Below are 19063 nucleotides of genomic sequence, written 5' to 3' on the forward strand. Positions count from 1 at the left end.
AATACCCTTTTCTCAGTATAACTAAACAAAGATTAATTTATAAATGCTTTATTGAAAAATACACTTATTTTCATATAAAATTACAGTAGCAGTAAATATCTGGAGAGGTTTTATAAATATTTTTGCAGAACACTATTCTAACTGAACAGTGTAAGTTCCATATTTCTTTTGGAGCAAGTATGAAGTTACCTAGTAACTGTTTATACTGATTCAATTTACAATTGAATTTTCTCCCTAAAAAAGTTATTCATTCAACTTAAAAACTGCTGGAACAATACTGACTAATAAAGGTATATATAGATACTTTCAATAACTGTTAAATAACCTTTTCTAATTTGTATGAGTGGTACTATATACTCATGAAAACCTAAACTGTCCAACCTAAACTTTTAAAAGCCAGGAACACACTCAAAGGTATTTTAAAATATATCACCTTAGTAGACACATGTCTTTTGGATAACTACCTCCTATAAGAGGCTGTAATTTTTAATATTAATTCCCTTAATTCAACTTGATTTTAAATCTTCACTTAGCTGGCTGATCCCTATTAATGCGGGGGGCGGGAATTGGAGAATTTAAAATACATGCCCCAAAGGTGGCTACTGGCGCTTAATAGTTTTAAAAAAGTACAAAAGCATCAAAGAAGCTACTGAGTATTTAGCCTAGAGGTTTTGTACTTAATATAAAGTTCACATTGTAGAAAGTGCCGTCACAATACACAGCAAAACCTGGGTTACGGAGTCATGCTTTTTCAGCCCTAAAGTGCCACTTCGTACACACGTTCACTCACACGTCACACACCACACAGCCAAGCACGGTCACACTGCACCACCACACCTGACACGGCAGGGGGGAGCACACGGGGGCGGGGCCAGGAGCCTGGGCTCCCTTGTTAATGCTTCAAAAATGCAAACTTCTCACACTCCTACCAGGTGTTTTGGAACAAGATACCTAGTCTCTGTGTTGCTTTTCATGAGAGCCAGAGCAGACCACACGACAGGTGGGAATGCACTGAAACGTTTCACTGCCGGAGCAAGGCCCCCAGAGACCTCGCACACTGCGCCAGCATGCTGGGTGCTCTACGGTACCTGTGAAAGCTCTGCCAAAGAGTTAAAGATCCCAGTTTGGACTCTAAGCAGCACTGATGGCAAGCACTGAGTGGTAGGAAAAAAGGCAGACGAGATGAGTAAAAATAAGGATACTGGAAAGATTAAGAAAAAGAGCCCCATAATCTAGCATGCATTAAATGATGCTGTGAAACAGTTTGTGAAAAGAGGGTCAATGCAGCAGACTAACCTCAGTGGGCACCTCGGTCATTAGCTACGTCTTGGAGACGGCGGATTAAGGCAGAGTGGTTTTCCGGGCAAATTCTTTTGGCAGGCGATTCACTTCCATCTTCTAAAACAATCCCTCTCTTTTTGGTTGGAGTTTCTCCCGTCCGTATCATGCTGTTAATCTCTCTCAGTCTCTAGAGGGAAAACAGATACACGAACTTTAAGATGCTAATACATGTAAACTCAGTGTTGAGGCGAAGTACCGCAGATGAGTTAAGTGTAAGAGTTACCGCAACGAGTCTGAACATCTTCGTGAAGAAAACAACTAAATTTCACAGCCTTCCAATCTCACTTCCCAGCCGGCAGAGACTGGTGGCTGGCTGGCTGGGGCGGAGGAAGAGCATTTCCTTTTCCTAGCAAGCTCCGGGGTCATTTCATGTACTTTTCCCAGAACGTAAGAGGGAACAAGTCTGAGTCCTTTTTACAAGTCACAGATCATGACATCTCTATGCCATATTTAATCAGTTCCAATTTTTTCAGTCTAGTAGCCTTTCTCCACTGGAGTTGCACAAGAGAAGCCAGCCTGAGTTCCCTACAGCATCCTTGCAAGTGACTGACTGGTGCGGTCCAGAGTGTAACAGTCACAGACTGTCCTTGGGAGAACCGAGAGAACACTGCCGAGTGCTGGAGACTGCGTCTGTCTTCAGTGCCTTCAGCATGAAGTTTCTCCAAAGCCCCAGAAGCCAGTTTATCACATTGTTTCCTGGTAGTTTTGGTTTTTTTTTGGTTAAGAAAATTTTTCCCATGTGCTGCTTCACTGTCTACACTTTCTGCGGGAAAGCGCACTGAGCAGTCGCATGCACTGGTGCGAGAAAGTGTCTCAGACCTCCCTACGCCTCTGCCCGCCGCCAGCGTTCCACAGCACGTCTGTGTCACGGCCTCGGCACCTTCTGTTGAGAAGACTGTTCCTTCTCCAGGGACTTGCTTTTGCATGTTTGTTGAAAGCCAGTTGGCCATATACAGGGTGGGGCAAAGGAGGTCGACAGTTTCAATAGAAAATAACAAAAGAATAAATAATACAGGAGTAAACTGTGTTGGCGTACTCACAACTGTCGACGCCCTCTGCCCCACGCCGTGTGGTCCATGCCCGGGCTCCAGGCGGCCGGGTCGACCTGGAGGTCCGCTTTCCCCAGCGCCGCACTGTCTTGAATCCCACAGCTTTACAATAAATCTTGAAATCAGTGTGAATGCTTCAAGTTTTTCTAAAATTGTGTTAGTTATTCTAGTTCCTGTGCATTTTCATGTAAGTTTTGGCACCAGGTAATTTATACAAATCTGCTGGAATTTTGATAGGAATTAGGTTTAATTTTATAGATCGAGTGGGAAAAAATGGAGATCTTGATAATTGTTTTCAATTCGTGAATATATGTATCTCTCCATTTTCTTGGTCTTTAATTTCTTTCACCAAGACTCGGTAGTGTTCAGGACACAAGTCTTAGACACATCTTTTATCAGACTTGCATGTATTTCATTTTTTAATGCTGTTTACAATGTTTAAAAGTTCTTTTACTTCTAATTACTCATTGCTAGTTTATAGAAATCATTTGGGTTTTGCATATCAATCATGCAACCTTTATAATCTTCCTGGTTCCAGTACCTCTTTGTAGGTGCTGTGATTTTCCCATGCAGACATCGGTGCGTCTGCCCTGCCGTGCCCTGCCGTACTTTCTGTGCCCAGGCCCACAATTACGTGTCGAACGGCGGTGGTGAGAGCAGACCACCCGCGCCTTCCTCCTGGTCTCAGAGTGGAGACATTGTCTTTCCCCGTTATGTATGATGTTAGCTATGGATTTTTCAAATACACATTTTTATCAGGTTGAGGAAATCTGAGAGTTTTATCATGAAGGAATGTTGGATTGTTTAAAAAATAATGGGGGTAGTAAGATTATTTCTGAGTGTTTTGGAAGTTTGTCTTTCAAAGAATCGGTACATTTGAACTTATCACATTCACTGGAACAGAGGCGGTTTTCATCATTAGACTCTTCATGTCAGTAGGGCCTGTACTGGTGTCTCTCATTTCTGATACTGATAACATGTCTTTCCTGCTTAGTCTGTACAGAGACATAGCAAATTTTATCTTCTGAGAACAAAACAAAAACCCTTAACTTTCAATAGCCTTAATTTTCTCTGCTTTAAGGTATTTTTCATCGACGCCTACTCTTTTTCTAGTTGCTTAGGTCATAATTTGAGACCTTTCTTTTCTAATGTAGGTACTAATATAGTGCTGTCAGCTCCTGCCTTAGCACCGTTTGTGGAATGCAGCAAGAGTGCTTTGTTAGGTTTACATGTAGTTCCAAATACTTTCCAATTTCTTTTTTTCCTAGACTCATAGAATTATGCAATTTAGTTCCCCCAAATTTGGGAGTTTTCCAGATATCTTTCCAAATATGTTATTTCTAATTTGATTCCACTGTGGTCAGAAAAGAGATTATTTGACCCCTGTACAGTTACTGAGACTTGTGTCATGGCCCAGAACGCAGTCTGTTGGCGAAGCATCCCACGTGCCCCTGGTGCCGCTGCAGTGTCCCACAGGTGTCCGTGAGTCGTCGGTTGATGATGGTCATGTTTTGAAGAACCTCACGCTGATTTTCTCTCTACTTGTTCTATCAATCATGTGAAACTCTTGACTACTTTTTTTTTTCTATTTAGGATTGTATATCCTATCATTAGGAAATCCCTTCTTATTTACTCTTCAAATACTAATATTAATGATACTAATATAGCACCCCAAGCTTTCTTTTGATTAGTGTTAGCGGAGTACAACTTTTTCTATCCTTTTACTTAAAAGGAAACGAAACAGCTTTATTGGGATATAATTCACATACCACGTGACTCCGCCATTTGAAGTGCACAAACCCAGGGCTTTCAGCGCGCTCCCAGGGTCCTGCCACCACCACACCCGTCACCTTCTCGTCACCCCACAAGGGAACTGTCCCCATCGGCAGGAACCCTCACTCCCCCCGACAGCAGGCCGTCACTAGTCTGCCCTCTGTGGTGTGCGTGCGCCCACTCTGGATGTCCCCTGCAAATGGAATCGTGCAACATTTACCCTTGGTGCCTGCCTTCTCGCACTCGGCACGGTGTTTCCACGGTTCACCCACTTCGCAGCACGTGGCAGTGCTTCTGTGTCGGAGTGCTGTTTCATCGCATGCAGACATTTTATGTGTTCGTTTGATGGGATATTTGTGTTATTACCCTTTAAACTACGTGTCTTTATACTTAAGTGTTACATATAAGCAACAAATAGGTCTTCACCCAATGTTACGGTTTCTACCTTTTAATTGGTATATTTAGACCATTTACATTTAATTGCTATTTGTTTGCTTTTTTCCTGTATGTTCTTCCCTTTTTCAGCCTTCTTTTGAAATGAGTATTTTTTTTTTCATTTAACTCTTCAATCTACTTGTGGTTGATGGTGGAATTTGTGGTTATCAGATGAAAATCTAATATTAAAGGAAGTATTAGTCATTTCATCCAACTCCAATTGCTTTTTGGGACTATTAGAGTAAACCTATGCAATAGTTGGAAGAAATTCCATTTTTTAATATTTCATCTTCTTATTCAGAAATATTAGTTACATATCTTTTATTCCAGTCTTTTAAAATCTAATTCAGGTTAAATAATTTTTCTGCAAAGATAAATTATAAGGCATGTGATACTTTGCTGCTATTTCATGAAAAGTTTTTCCATTATATATAAATATATATATTTAAGATTTTATGTATTTTTAAACGGTGGGGAAGAGAGGGGGAGAGAAACATCAGTGTGTGGTTGCCTCTTGTGCGCCCCCTACTGGGGACCTGGCCTGCAAACGAGGCATGTGCCCTGACTGGGAACTGAACCAGTGAGCCTTTGGTTTGCAGGTCCACACTCACTCCACTGAGCAACACCAGCCAGGGCCCATTATATTTTCTAACAGATTTTTTGTTTTACTTGTTTTCCCAACTTCTATTTTAAAAGATTTCAAGCTTACAGAGAAGTTGGACAAATAGTATACTGATTACCCATTTGGAGTTATCACATTTATGTCATTTGTTCTCTCTGTAATCTTTTACTTGAACTATCTGAAAGTGAGTTACTGACATTGGAACAGTTCACCTCTGAGTACTTCAAGTATCTTCTCCTGCGTAACCCAGTACCATCATCAATACCAAAGAAACTTAACAGAAATTGCAGAATTACTAATACTGAAGTCCATGTTAAATTTTTCCACTTGTCCCCAATATGCCCTATATAGTTGAGTATTTATGTAGCATCCGTTGCATTTGGCTGTCATGTGTCTTTATAGTTTCCTTCACGATATAACATCTTTTAAGAACACAGGCCTGCCCTGGCCGGAGCTCTGTCAATTGGAGTATCCTCCCATACACCAAAAGGTCATAGGTTCGATTCCCAGCCAAGGGACATGCCTGGTTTGGCTCCATTAGGACTTAAGTGGTCACTTTTTTTTTTTAAGAGTTTTATTTATCTAGTTTTATATTTATCTGGTTTTAGAGAATAGGGAAGGGAGGGAGAAAAGGACAGAAACATGATCTGTTGCCCCCCACACATGGCCCCAACTGGGGACCAGGCCCACAACCCAGGCACATACCCTGACTGGGAATCGAACCAGCAACCTTTCAGTTCACAGGCCGGTGCTCAATTCACTGAGCTGCATCAGCCAGGACCTAACTGGTCGTTTCCCCCTGGCACTTTCCCATCAATCCTGCTTCTAGAATCTTAAGCACTCTGGAGTTAGTAAAAGCCAGAATGTAGGTCAGGCTCACCTTTGCGGGACTATTGCTGAAGTAGTAGAAAATCTTTTCTCGAGGAGAAAGTGTTGTTTCATTTTTATGTGGGGAAATGTAGACAGGATGGTTCTGAGACAGCTGGATCCGGCGAGGGGAGCTTGTTCTTAGGAACGGATAGGGCGAGAGCGGAGGCGCATCCGCCTGTTGAAAAAAATCAGCGTTTCTTAGAAAGCTGAATGGGAGTTCTAGCCAGGTATTTTGTGAAATGGTCATTTTTCTTGTAAGAGGTGAGAGATGCAATGAATCATTAGCTTGCTGAATGGTGAACAGCGACAGCAAACACATAAGTGCTCACTTGGTGCCAGTCACACTCTCAGGCGTTTGCAGTCCAGTGCGTCGTGCAAGCCTCACACCCACCCGGTGAGCTGGGGGCCGCCCCCACGCCCGTCTCACGTGGGAGGAACAGAGGGCGCACAGAGCCAGGGAACCCGCACGGGCACCACAGCTGCGGAGCGCGGGACAGCCGGGACCCACGCCTCCTCGCTCGCACTGTCCTCGCCTCTGCGGGGACCCAGCCACCATCGTGTTCCTGTCTGGTGCTACCCAGCAGGACAGACTGTAGTAGTCAAATCACTTGTCAGACTCAACAAGAGGATTATTTGTAAGAGTAGCTTACAGACGGAGCGGCTCAGAGAGAAGTGATCCCCATCCCTCTCAAGTGAAGGAAAAAAGGGAACGATCCCTTCAGACTTACTATGTTTGCCTCTGAGTACTTCACGGCAAACGCCTTAATATCCTTCACGTAGATGTGGTTGTAGAACTGGATGAGGTCCCCCCTCTCCTCCTCCTCCACGTCACTGTTGGCGCCCGTGAGGCGGGTAGGCGTCGGCGGCGCGCTGCCGGGCTGCGGGACGGGCAGCGTGCTGCTGGACCTCATGACGGGGCTGGAGTCTCTGCTGGCTGCAGCGGGAGGGCAGAGGTGTGAGGCGGAAGGCCGCCGGGGCGGCTGCTTCCGAGACCAGGTCGGCCGCGCGCGGACCAACGGCTACTGGCTCGCTTGTGCAGCGGCAGCACATGGGCACTCGCCTCTTCGCGTGAGGGGGCAGAGCACAGGCGCGACAGGAAGTACATATGTCACGCCCAGGCCACAGAGGGAGGAAGGGCACACCGAGAGTGTTCACTAGCAGGTTCCAGCGAGTTTCCTGGGACCCGAGCCCTGCGTTCCATGGTGCAAAGAAACAGGTAGGGGTGGTGTTTCCACGGCGTGGTTTCAGCCCACACGCCGGACTCGGACGAGCCGCCTTCCTGCCCGAAACCTTCCCTAACCCCAGGAGGACAAGTGTTCTGCACGGTTTGCCACAGAGCTATGGGAGGACAGACAACTTCGCCACTAAATTCAGAATTCTGTTTATTACTCCAGCAAATTCTTTGCCGATAAAATAGTCTCCTTTGTAATTTCATTTAGTAATCCCCAGTTGTCTAGGCCTGAAAGATCAGAGAAGCCCCTGATTCATCGTGCGCACCTCCCTGAGGGTCCCACTCACTCCTGTCTTTCAGTTCTGTCGGAGAGTCCTGACGGCTCCTGCTGTCGCTGCCGCCGGAGTCCCTCCTCTTCTTCCCCCTGATCAGAACACTTCTGTAGATCTTTAGGGAGGCAGGACGAGGGGACAGAAATCAGTATTTAGTGAGTGCATCCTAGGCTGTATGGCCTTGACATGTTATTTAATTCTCACAACGACCCCATGTCTAATATTTATCCTCCACCGGGGAGGTTAATAAATGCAGCCAAGGTCACGTATCAAGTAACAGATTCAGGGTTTATACCTGGGGCTGTCTGGCCTGAATTCCAAGTACCGCCCACAGTACAGCAGAGAAGTCGTTGCACCCAACCATGCCCTGAAGTCACTCTAAGCCAGATACAAAGATCTCACACACCTACCTCTTTAATAGCATTAGAGGTAAAGTCAGTTTTAAAATTTGAGAAAATATGCTATGTTTCCTAAAGCAGACAGAAAGATGACCAAGAAACCAAACAACTTCCTAATTAGATGTCAATCACTTCATATCATTACCTTTCGGAGAAAACAGGACTTAAACTAAGGACTTCCTTTAGAGTAAAGTCTCACTCAGTTAGCCCGGAGAGAAGGCTGCAGATCAGCTCTGGCTAACTTTCTGTACCCGTCGAGGACTTGAAGCTTTATCTGCAGCCCCGAGAGGAAGTGTCCTACCTGGCTCCGGGCCTGTGGCTGCGTCCTGTAACAGCGCATGATGTTCTGGAAGGACCTGTCATCTTTGGTGACCTGGAAAAGAGAGGAGGAGCGTTCTGTGAGAGGAACTGACTCTCGGCAGCGTACTCTGGAGAACACTATCAACTTGCTCCGCGGTGAAACTGGTGAAAACTACATTTAAAACCAGCCCCTCAGAGTCTCTGCAAACGGCCCCGGGGGCACACAATAGATGAAGACATTCTACTGAAACCCACTGACGTGCAGCGACACCAGAGGGAGTCACGCGTCTGCGCCAGGACCTGGGACCAGGCAGACAGTAACACAGAAACTTCACTGGAGGAACAGAACGGTGTTTCACTTACTAGGGACCCAGTGAAATGACAGACGATGTCTCAGCAGAAACCAGGGCGGCCAAGAAGCAGTGGGGGCATCCCACGTGCCCAAAGGCTGGGGAACCCGGTCTCCAGCAAAGGGACATACTAAAGAAAGTTCCTCCAGATGGTAACTCAAATACAGAAAAACAAAACAGCAGTCGAGATAATTCTGTAACTCTGAAGGCAGTACAGAACGTCTCCTTGCCTCTCACAGCCTACGGAGCAGTACGTGTGGAACGCATCGATGGACCTGTCACCCTGTCGCCTGGAAGTACGGACTGCGCCACACACCGCCCGAACAAGAGGGCGGGACCCAGGGGACACCTCCACGCGACAGCTCACAGCCACAGCAACCAGTGACGAGAGTCCGAAATGGTAAGCTCAAATAACGAAGCTTTAAATCAATATTTATACTGTCATGCTGTACTCCCTCAGTTCCTTTCAAAGTCAAATCATATACAGTGACGGCGCATTGCTGAACCGATGACGTCTGCAGATACTACATGTATTATAATACTACCACAAAAGGATGAAGAGGAAACAGCTATTAGAAGTAACACTTGAACATCTCACTGGAATTAAGTTAGTATAAAACTGAAGCTGAAGATGTACGTGTATGTAGGGGTTCGGGGAAGTGGGGAGATGGTCAAAAGGTAGGAGCTTCAGTCATAAGTAAATTCTAGGGATTGGAGAACCGATGGAGAGCATGCTACACTGTGACTGTCATTGGCAGCAATACACAATGAAAGCTGCTGAGAGAAAATAAAAGTTACTAAAGAGGGATATTTCATAATAAAATGTCAAAGAGAGAAGACTCAAATTACTAAGAAAATCTGATAAAGAAAAAAAAAGACTATAAGGGAATATTATGAACAACTGTGCTCCAACAAATTAGCCCCGAGGAAATAGACAAATTCCTAGAAAGACACAAACTACCAAAAGTGATTCTAGAAGCAGCAGACAATGTGAATGGACTTACAACAAGAAAAAGAATCCTCTGTCAATAAACTGCCCACGAAGAGAAACGTGGGCTCTTGAGCCTTGGCCGCTGAATTCCAACAGACATCTAAAGCACTAATGCCAATCCTCCACAAACTCTTTCAAAATAGAGAAGGAACCCTTCCCTATGTATTATGATCCTATGACCAAGAAAGCTTTACACCAGGAATGCAGGCAAGGTTGGTTTAATGAATGAAAATCAAGCAGCAAAACTCTTAAAACCAGGATAACCCTTTATAACCTTGGATCTGTCCATGTGTTCTCAGACATTACACCAAAAGCACAAGCAGCAAAAAAGTTTTCATCAAAATTAAAAATTTTAGTGCATCAAATAATGCTGTCAAGTGAAAAGATAACATAGAATGAGAGAAAATATTTGCAACTCACATGTATCTCATAAGGCAGTTGCATCCAGAATATATAAGAACTCCTACTATTTGACAACAAAAAGCAAACAGTCCAATTCAAGAATGGGCAAAGGATTTACACATATTTCTCCAAAGGCATCCAAATGACCAGTAAGCAAATGAAAAAAGACTCCACGTATCATTCATCATCTGAGAAATGGAAAGACCACAGTGAGACAGTTCTTCATACCCACTGGGATGGCCAGCCCCAGAAACTCAGAAAACAGTCAACAAATACAAAAAAAGACAGGACCATTAGTCATTAGAAATAGAAACCAAACCACAGCACGGTACCAGTTATTTCCCACTGAGATGGCTAAAATAAAAAAAATACGGTGCCCTGGCTGGCGTGGCTCAGTGGATGGGGCGCTGGCCTGCAAACCAAAAGGTCACAGGTCCAATTCCCAGCCAGGGCACATGCCTGGGCTGTGGGCCAGATCCCCAGTAGGGGGCTTGTGAGAGGCAACCACATACTGATGTTTCTCTCCCTCTCTTTCTCCCCACCTTTCTCTAAAAATAATAATCTTTAAAAATAAAATGGAAAACAAGTTGGCCAAGACGCAGACAAACTGGAATTCTCATGCACTGCTGTGACAAAAAGAATGGCGGTCCTCAAAAAATTAAACCCAGAAATAACGTAGGAGCCAGCAACTCCATTTCTGGGTGTATACACAAAAGAACTGACACCAAAACTCAAAAAGATACTTGAAGACTTTTATCCCCATGTTCATAGTAGCATGAGTCACAATAGCCAAAAAGTAGAAACATCCCAAGTGTCCATCAATGGATAAACAAAATGAAATATATCCACACGGTGAAGGAGTATTCAGCCTTGAAAGAAAATCACCACTCATTCATATACGTGAATCTAGAGGACATGCTACTAACAAACTAGTCCCAGGAGGACCGATGTTGCACGATTCCTCTTCCGTGAGGCACCTACAACCACCCGATGCACAGACAAGGCAGGAGGGAGGTCGCCAGGAATAAGGAGGACGAGAATGGAGGGAGGTCACTGAATCAGTAAGGAGTTTCACTTTGCAGGGGTGGAAGTGCCTGAATCTAGATAGAGGTGGTGGATATGTAACACTGAACGTGCAAAATACCAGTGAATTGTTCATTTAAAAATGGCTTACTCTGTTACATGTATTCTACCTTGAATATTTAAAAAGCAAAGTCTGATAATAACGTGCCGATGAGAACGCAGAGCAGCCGGTGAGAGTGTATACAGCGCAGTGACTACTAACAGTCTGCTGGCTCCTCAGTGGCCAACTCAGAGCTACCCTATGACCTGGCAGTCCACCCCTAGACCCACACTTCCATGGAAACATCTGTGCAAAAACCTGTGCACAAATGTTCACGAATAGCCAAAAAGTGGAAATAATTCATTAACTGGAAAATGGATAATAATGCTATGCAGTCATATAATGGAAAATACACCGACTGCGGTGATGGCTGTACAGACTGCAAATGCCCTGAAGTCTACTGAGTCCGTCTGAATGAGCGAGTTACACGGGCTGGGACCTGTTATCTCAGCAAGGCTGTCAGAAATGCTCTGAGAGTGAGGAGGTGGCATCTTCTTTCTTTATCCCCGAGTACTCACTTTGGCCATCACGTAAATGGCGCACATCAACAACTGGTCCAGATGTCTGTCCATCATGAGTCTGGAACACTGCACTATGGAGAATTCAAAGCAGGTCCAGATTTTCATCCTCAGAGAGTCTGGAATATCCAGTTTAAGGCAGAGATCCCGAAGGCGGACCCCTGCTAAGTGGTACACCTAGCGGAGAAACAAATACATTTTGAACTTGGTTTATCTGACACAGTCCCCGAGCTCATGACCTGGCAGAGGTACGGGGACATTTACCTTCCTCAGGAAGAGTGATAACGAGCTGGTCTTCCGGGGCCTCCCGCTGCTGCTGGTCGGAGCCGGCCCCTGTTTCTGCTGCGGTCCGCCTGGGGGCATCTGCTGAATGGTCACCTGCCCTGCGACTTGCACGGCTGCCCCTGTCACCTGCTGAGAGCTCAGGCTCCCAGCCAGGGCCTGAGCACTGAGGGGCTGGATGGAGCCGGTCACGGCTTGGGCCTGTCCCCCCACGTTGACTTGGACGGGGAAGAACGTTATCCCTCCGTTTTCATTGGCGATGCCTGCAGTTGGTCACGGAGAGAACGGCACAGGGGATCGCTGACGGTACGGGGCTCTCCGGGCAGGGCTTCCCCTTTCCTGTCCCCCCAACACCCTTCCTGGCTAAACGCTTGTTTCATAGCCTCGCTCCAGCCAAATCTTGGGTAACTTTCTAGTGCATGCCACAGAAAAACTCATGAACCAACCCCGCCTTGCTCACCTTGGACAGGAATGGTCACAGTTTGTCCATTGTTGGCCGTGACAGTGGCTGTTGCCATGGTGACCAAAGTCTGCCCCGGAACCGGTGTGACAGGAACAGCCTCCCCCGGCACGTTCTGCACGGGGACGGCGCTGACCAGGGGCTGCGGAGCCGCGCGCGCCGGCGTCCCTCGGTCGGAGGGGCCGTCGTTGTTGTCCACAAACAGCCGTCTCCTGGTGGAGCTGAGCGTGGGCCCGCCGTGCCGCTCGTACCCCGCGCCTGCCGGCGCCACGCCTAGGGCGGAGAAAAGTTGACCCACTGAACTCGGGGAGGCAGAGCTGCCCTCCACCCAGCTGCTGTTAGGGTGCGTTACCGAGTGTGTGAAATGCTTCCTAATTTAAGAACAAACAAAAATCACAGGAGTCACATCATAGCTGCAGTCAAGTAGTAAAGATTCCAGTGCACGCTATTAGGAGCGAAATGTAAAGAGAGACCTCACTGTGCTCCCTCCTTCGCTCTGCCCTCTGCTAAGTCAAACCTGGCTTTGTCCTCCACTGCTCCGGGGTCTGGAGGGGTGGGGGCAATTTGACGTATTCTATTTCTTCATGATTATTTCCAACCGTCTTCAGTTTCTACCTAACACCCGGGTAAAATGTGACTTTACCAGAAACCCACTACTTGAGAAGGGGACTTGATGGCCTTGATATTCCTGTGGTGCCATCTGCAAGCATTTATTCCCCCAGTTTTATGAACCTTTGTCTTTGTCCACATACAGAAAATTACTAAAACTCGCTCTGGCTGGTGTGACTCAGTGGACTGAGTGCCAGCCTGCAAACTGAAAGGTCGCCAGTTCGAATCCCAGTCAGGGCATGTGCCTGGGTTGTGGGCCAAGTCCCCAGTTGGGGGCGTGTGAAAGGCAACCAGTCGATGTATCTCCTGCACCATTGATGTTTCTCTCCCTCCCTTATCTTCTAGGAATAAGTAAAATTAAAAAAAAAAAAGGAAATTACTAAAACTCAGTAATGTCTTCCAGAAAGAATGGACATAACTTGTTTTAGATTGAATTAAGCTTTGTTTCTTTTTTTAAACACCTTTACTGAGAGAGAATTCTCATACGTTTCACCCATTCAAAACTAATAATTCAATGGTTTTGGTAAATATATGTTTAAATTGTGGTAAAATAATTAAAAATATAAAAACATACCCTTTAAAAATAGGAAACAATAATATAGAGTATGCCTTTTAAAAAGACACTTGTAATACCATGCATTTCCCTGTGTTCTTAGAGTCTTCAAAAGCATTACATGGCACTGTAACATACGGGACATGTTCTTCTATCTAGGCCCTGTGAACTTCACTTGCAGATTTAGATGGACTTTATACCCTCAGATACTGGGCTTTCAAAGACATGCCCTGCTGTTTTAAATAGGACTCACTTCTCCCGAGCGCTCCCGCGTCGGCCCGACCGTCACCCCCCCTCCGGGGGTTCGCAGGGGAGCTGGCAGCGCGGACGTGCTCCTCTCTCTCCAGGCTGTGAGGCGGCATGACCTGCAGGGAATCGTTCACACGGAATGCCGGCATTCAAAAAAGCATCATAACAAAGAGTGCAATAATAATGTAAGGCAAAAAAACTTTCTTGGCTCATCAGTTATTCCACGTATCGCCTGACTTTTCCACTTTCACACTAAAGTTAAAATAAATTCCAGCCCTGGCTGGTGTGGCTCAGTGGATTGAGCGCGGGCTGCGAACTAAAGTGTCGCAGGTTCGATTCCCAGTCAGGGTGCATGCCTGGGTTGCAGGCCATGACCCCCAGCAACTGCACACTGATGTTTCTCTCTCTCTCTTTCTCCCTCCTTTCCCTCTCTAAAAAATAAATAAAATCTTAAATAAGTAAATAAGTAAATTCTGGAAGGCTTAAACATTTCAAAACCTAGCAAGTAGATAATAAACGTGAATCAACACTCCTTGCTGACTTGGAGAACTGGAAAAGCAAGCATTCTAAGATCCGTGAACCTGATTAAGAAATCGAGACAGAACCCGAGTCTCCCTCTGTCGCTGGAAACTTGGGGCGATCACAGGTTCTTTCTGACTCTTGTCCGAGCGGAGTCAGGGGTGACCGGACCGTGTGAACCCCGATGCTGCCCCCCCACCCCGCCCAGGGAAGACTCTAACCGTCCCCATGAACTCGGGTCCCGAAGAGACTGGGCACCGACGGACTTGCGCTGCAGAGAGACGGTAAGACGTGCTCACGAACCTCTTCGCACGTGGGAACTTTGTTGCCGTTGTCCCTGATCCTGTCCCAGAGCGGCGACTCGGCCTTCCACGCCAGATGGTCCAGGATCTGCTCCTCAATCCGGTTGAGGTGCTTCACCACCTCCCTGCAGAGGCCGTCTTCCGCGCGGATGAACACCTCGATCACCTGCGGAGCGAGAAACGCCCTGGGTTAACCGTGATTACTATTTTTTTTTACAAAAACTGTTTAAGTATAAAAAATGGGTAAATTTGATTTTTTTTACATGTAAGTACAACAGTTTATTAAAAAATTACAACTTTAAAGAATAGTGCTATTTTGAAACAGCTGTTCTTCCTCTCCTTTATAAACTCTTTAAATTTCATATTTAAAAACTGTAGCCCTGCCCGGTGTGCCTCGGTTGGTTGGGCATTGTGCCGCGAAGCAAAAGGTCACCCTTCTGACGCCCAGCTAGGCCACACACCTGGGCTGCGGGTTTGGTCCTGGGCGGGGTGCGCAGGGCAGGCAGCCGGTCGGGGTTTCTCTCCCACTGCGATGTCTCTCTCCCCCTTTCTCCCTCCCTTCCCCTCTCTAAAAATATGTAAATAAAAATCTTTAAAAAAACTGTGAACATTCAATATGTGCCATTATAAAAATGTTTTGACTGCTGAATCCGAAAAAAATTCATACACTAAATTAAGGAAACGACTACCCAATCAATGCCATAACTTTCACTGTGCCTCATGTGAAAGAGAATTTTTGTTTCTGAAAGACACATTCAATACTATTTAGCTTCCATAAAGCTAAAAAAAGAGATTGCGAGACAAGATTAGCTAGTGATACGTTGGCTAGTTTTTAAAAACCTCCCTGAGCTCATAAAACGAAAGCATTCTCAAAGCCTCTATGAAATAAAAGGAATCAAGTGAAGCTTCACTGAGAATAGGTCTTTGTAGGAGAGTTTACACAGTTCTCAAGACTCTACTTTTTCTCTGCTCCCCGAAGAGCAGAGGTTATTAAACATGTAATTAAAATGAGAAGAAACGCACTTAATATCAAAATGAACTAGATGGCTGACAACAGGCGTTAGTCTCATCTATGATTTCCTACTTAGTATCAGATTTTTAAAAATACCTTGTAAAAGTGATAAAACGGCACATCAAATACTTCAGTAATATACGGAAAATTCCCAGGAGGCTTGTAAGAAAAAGTGACGACCTCTAGGCAGCAGGCCATGAGTGATCTGTGGAATGCATCTTGTTCCAGAATGTTCTGTAAAACAGTTAACATTTGGAAACATTAGCCTACTCGAACAAAACGTTTCATACCCAGTCAAGTTATTCTCTGGGTTCATGAGACGTATGTGCTCATTTTCTTACAAAAGTTTTCTTAACTTGATGCATTCAGTCCATTTTTTAGCAACTTTCAAAGATCTCACATATTATGCAATACAGCTGACACAAGAGATCGCATCGCTGACTAAAACACACACAACACTCAGGCGCCCTGAGGAAGGATGATGGACGTGGAAAGGCGTCTCACGACAGTGCTCGCAGTGAAAGGCCACTGGCGTACGGAGACGGCTGGGAGGACGGCAGGTGACCTGGCCAGATGGTCGCGGACCGAAAGTCACGTTTACTCGGGGTAACACAATCACAGATGATTTTCACATTTCCCTGTTTTCCCCTTATATACTTTCCAAAATTGTACATATTTATTATTTTTGAATTAAAAATTTATGTAGACACGAAAACCATAGGCAATAAGAACAAAAAATAGGTAGATTTCATCAAAATTAAAACCTTTTGTGTATCAGAAAATACTATCAATGAACTGAAAATATTTGCGTATCATATTTCTGGTAAGGGACTAAGATCCAGAACATGTGCCCAAAAGAACTGAAAGCAGAGACTCAAGTGGATACTTGTATGCCAGTGTCCGTAATAGCCTCATTCACAGTGTTGTTCACAATGGCCAGAAGGTGGAGGACACTCAAAAGCACATCAGCAGAGGAATGGATCAACAGAATGTAACATGTGCATATATGTTGTATGTGGGTATATATTACTCATTCTTAAAAAGGAATAAAATTCTGATACATGGTATAAGATAGATGAACCTTGAAAACATGCTAAGTGAAATGGGCCAGACACGAAAGAACAAATGTCACGTGATTACATGATGTACCTAAAATAGGTAAATTCACAGAGAGAGAAAAGCAGAACAAAGGTTACCAGGGGCTGCAGGGAGGAGAGATTGGGAGTCACTGTTTATGGGTACAGACCATCAGTTTGGGGAGATGAAAAAAATCCTTAAGACAGTTAGTGAGCGGTGAGGGTTGCACAACATTGTGAATGGTGTTAGTGAATTCTGCACTTAAAAATGCTTAAGACAGTAAATTTTATGCAACTTTTACTACAATAAAATTTTTTAAAATAAATTTCTTAGGTGAGCATACAGGTATCCATTTACTATCAACTTCTAAACTAAAGCTATGTTTTATAATCCCTCTGTATGTGTTACAAAATTCGTCATAAAATAGCTTTTTAAATTTCTACAGCCCCATACACACACACACACACACACACACGTAAACAGGTACAAAGAATTAGAATAATTATTGGTCAATTTTATAGTTTTCTTTAGAATGTTATTTAAAAAATTAATTAAAAATATTTTCGAGCCCTGGCCGGTGTGGCTCGGTGGATCGAGAGCCAGCCTGAAGACTGAAAGGTCAAGTGGTTCAATTCCCGTCAGGGCGCAGGCCTGGGCTGCAGGCCGGGTCCCCAGTAGGGGGCGTGCAAGAGCAACCGAATGATGTTTCTCTCCTTTCTCCCTCCCTCCCTGTCTAAAAATAAAATCTTTAAAAAAAATAAATCTTTGATCCAATTAAAAATAAATATCACTTGTTTAAAATCAATTTACATTTCTCGACTAGTAAAATCTAGAAAAAATAATTACCTTTGCCAAAGAGGAATGGCTGAATATTTGTTAAAGTCCTACCTAAATATCTGTTACAAATATTCAATACTAACTAAAGAATAAATAGTCAATACTCAATGTAAGGCTACATAGGCTACATTTTGAATAAAATCTCTCTGCTATTTAATACCCTGAGTGTTTGAATCCTGGACGAGCGCTCCGCAGCCCATGGGAGCCGCTGCGCTAGAACACCCGGCCTGCCGTGGTGGCGCTCTGCGTGCCGGGGGCGGGCAGTGACAGCATGGGACACAGGCTTCCGCGGGCGCCAGTCAGTCCTCCTCCCTCAGAACCACGCATCATCGCCCTTCCTCAGTAAAGGCCTGTTTCGTTTGGGGCTTTGTTTTGGTGGCCAGGGCCCACAGAAAACTACACGGCACTGTGCTGATCGACACGTCGGTTATTTACTCACAGATAAATCCATGTCTCCCAGTCTTTTTTGTTCCTGCTCAATAACAGTTTCTAATACTTTATAGTAAAGCATCTCTGCAATACGAAACTGTCTGCTGGCAACTTCTGCACGAATAATAAAAAAACAATAATTACATGCAAAGAAAAGAAATAGTGTGAAAAACGAGGGTTTAGCTCATCCCCTCATCCACAAAATAAAATTTAAAACCAACACAACGTAGTGCATGCACTTTCTACTGCTGCCATTTCAGTCGCCTCTGAAATTCTTTACTTTTTTCACAATAAGCTCTATTTTTCTAAAACTGTGAAATTAAATTTTCACACAAAAAACTATAATATCATTCCATTAAGATGCACATTTGGGGGGAGGGTATGTTTGAACAGAGGCGCTCCAGGCCAGGAGGTTCACCGCCCACTCGTACTCGTGGTTTTAGCCGGTACCGTCAAACGGCCCCTAGCGCAGATCTGAGCGTGACAACAGCTGTCCTCTGTTCCCGTTCTTAATTTAATACTCGGAAGAATCACTATACCTCTCTATTTCATATCCGGTCTACAAATGAAAACTAAGATTTTCCAAACCAAAAAAGTACCAGATCAACACAATAAAGGTATCAGTCTAATATTTCTCTCATTGTGAAGGACACAGAAACCACTTGGCTGACAAAAACAATTAGCCATATTCTAGCCCTCAATCTAAAAGCATAGATCTTTCCTTCGTGTTTCCGACCCAGTTACCAGGGAAGGACTCGGGCAGTGAACCCTCAAGAGGAGAACAACGGAGACAGTGTCAGGCTTCACCTTTGGCAGCGTTACTGGAATCCTCATCTGGCTGGGAATGCTGAGAATACGTTTCAGACATTTCTCTCAGTCTGTTGGCAATAGCCTGGGTTGGATCCCTAGAACATGTCCTAGAAAAATAAGAAATGATCTAATTTAAAGGTCTTGCCAAGTTATGAAGTGATAAGCTGTTTACGACTCTGTGTTTTTACTAACCTGTAAATATAAAACACAACGACACAAACCACACACCCTGCAGGTTGATCCAGGGGG

General features: G+C 44.7%; 1 protein-coding gene across 6 annotated transcripts in view; it reads right to left on the reverse strand.

The window, feature by feature from the left end:
- RBL2 (RB transcriptional corepressor like 2) overlaps positions 1-19063 on the reverse strand; it is a 58839-nt gene that overhangs the window by 20231 nt on the left and 19545 nt on the right. For 4 of the 6 annotated variants that reach the window (XR_006783359.1, XM_045818423.1, XM_045818425.1 and 1 more), the window contains exons 10-22: positions 18812-18921; positions 18015-18118; positions 15758-15895; positions 14651-14815; positions 13833-13944; positions 12418-12690; positions 11940-12220; positions 11676-11852; positions 8293-8364; positions 7588-7708; positions 6819-7024; positions 6101-6265; positions 1297-1468 (exon numbers count right to left, since the gene is read on the reverse strand). Coding sequence is in view for 5 of the 6 variants with exons in the window: in XM_045818423.1 (XP_045674379.1) it covers positions 1298-1468; positions 6101-6265; positions 6819-7024; positions 7588-7708; positions 8293-8364; positions 11676-11852; positions 11940-12220; positions 12418-12690; positions 13833-13944; positions 14651-14815; positions 15758-15895; positions 18015-18118; positions 18812-18921 (2095 nt within the window). In the remaining variant the exon portion in view is untranslated. Of the gene's footprint in view, positions 1-32; positions 1155-1296; positions 1469-6100; positions 6266-6818; positions 7025-7587; positions 7709-8292; positions 8365-11675; positions 11853-11939; positions 12221-12417; positions 12691-13832; positions 13945-14650; positions 14816-15757; positions 15896-18014; positions 18119-18811; positions 18922-19063 lie in introns of those variants that run through there. The other 2 variants (XM_045818424.1, XM_045818427.1) reach the window with 2 other exon arrangements.

This window comes from Phyllostomus hastatus, unplaced genomic scaffold, assembly GCF_019186645.2.
Source record: "Phyllostomus hastatus isolate PE091 unplaced genomic scaffold, TTU_PhHast_1.1 phas_scaffold_345, whole genome shotgun sequence".
Taxonomy (NCBI): Eukaryota; Metazoa; Chordata; class Mammalia; order Chiroptera; family Phyllostomidae; genus Phyllostomus; species Phyllostomus hastatus.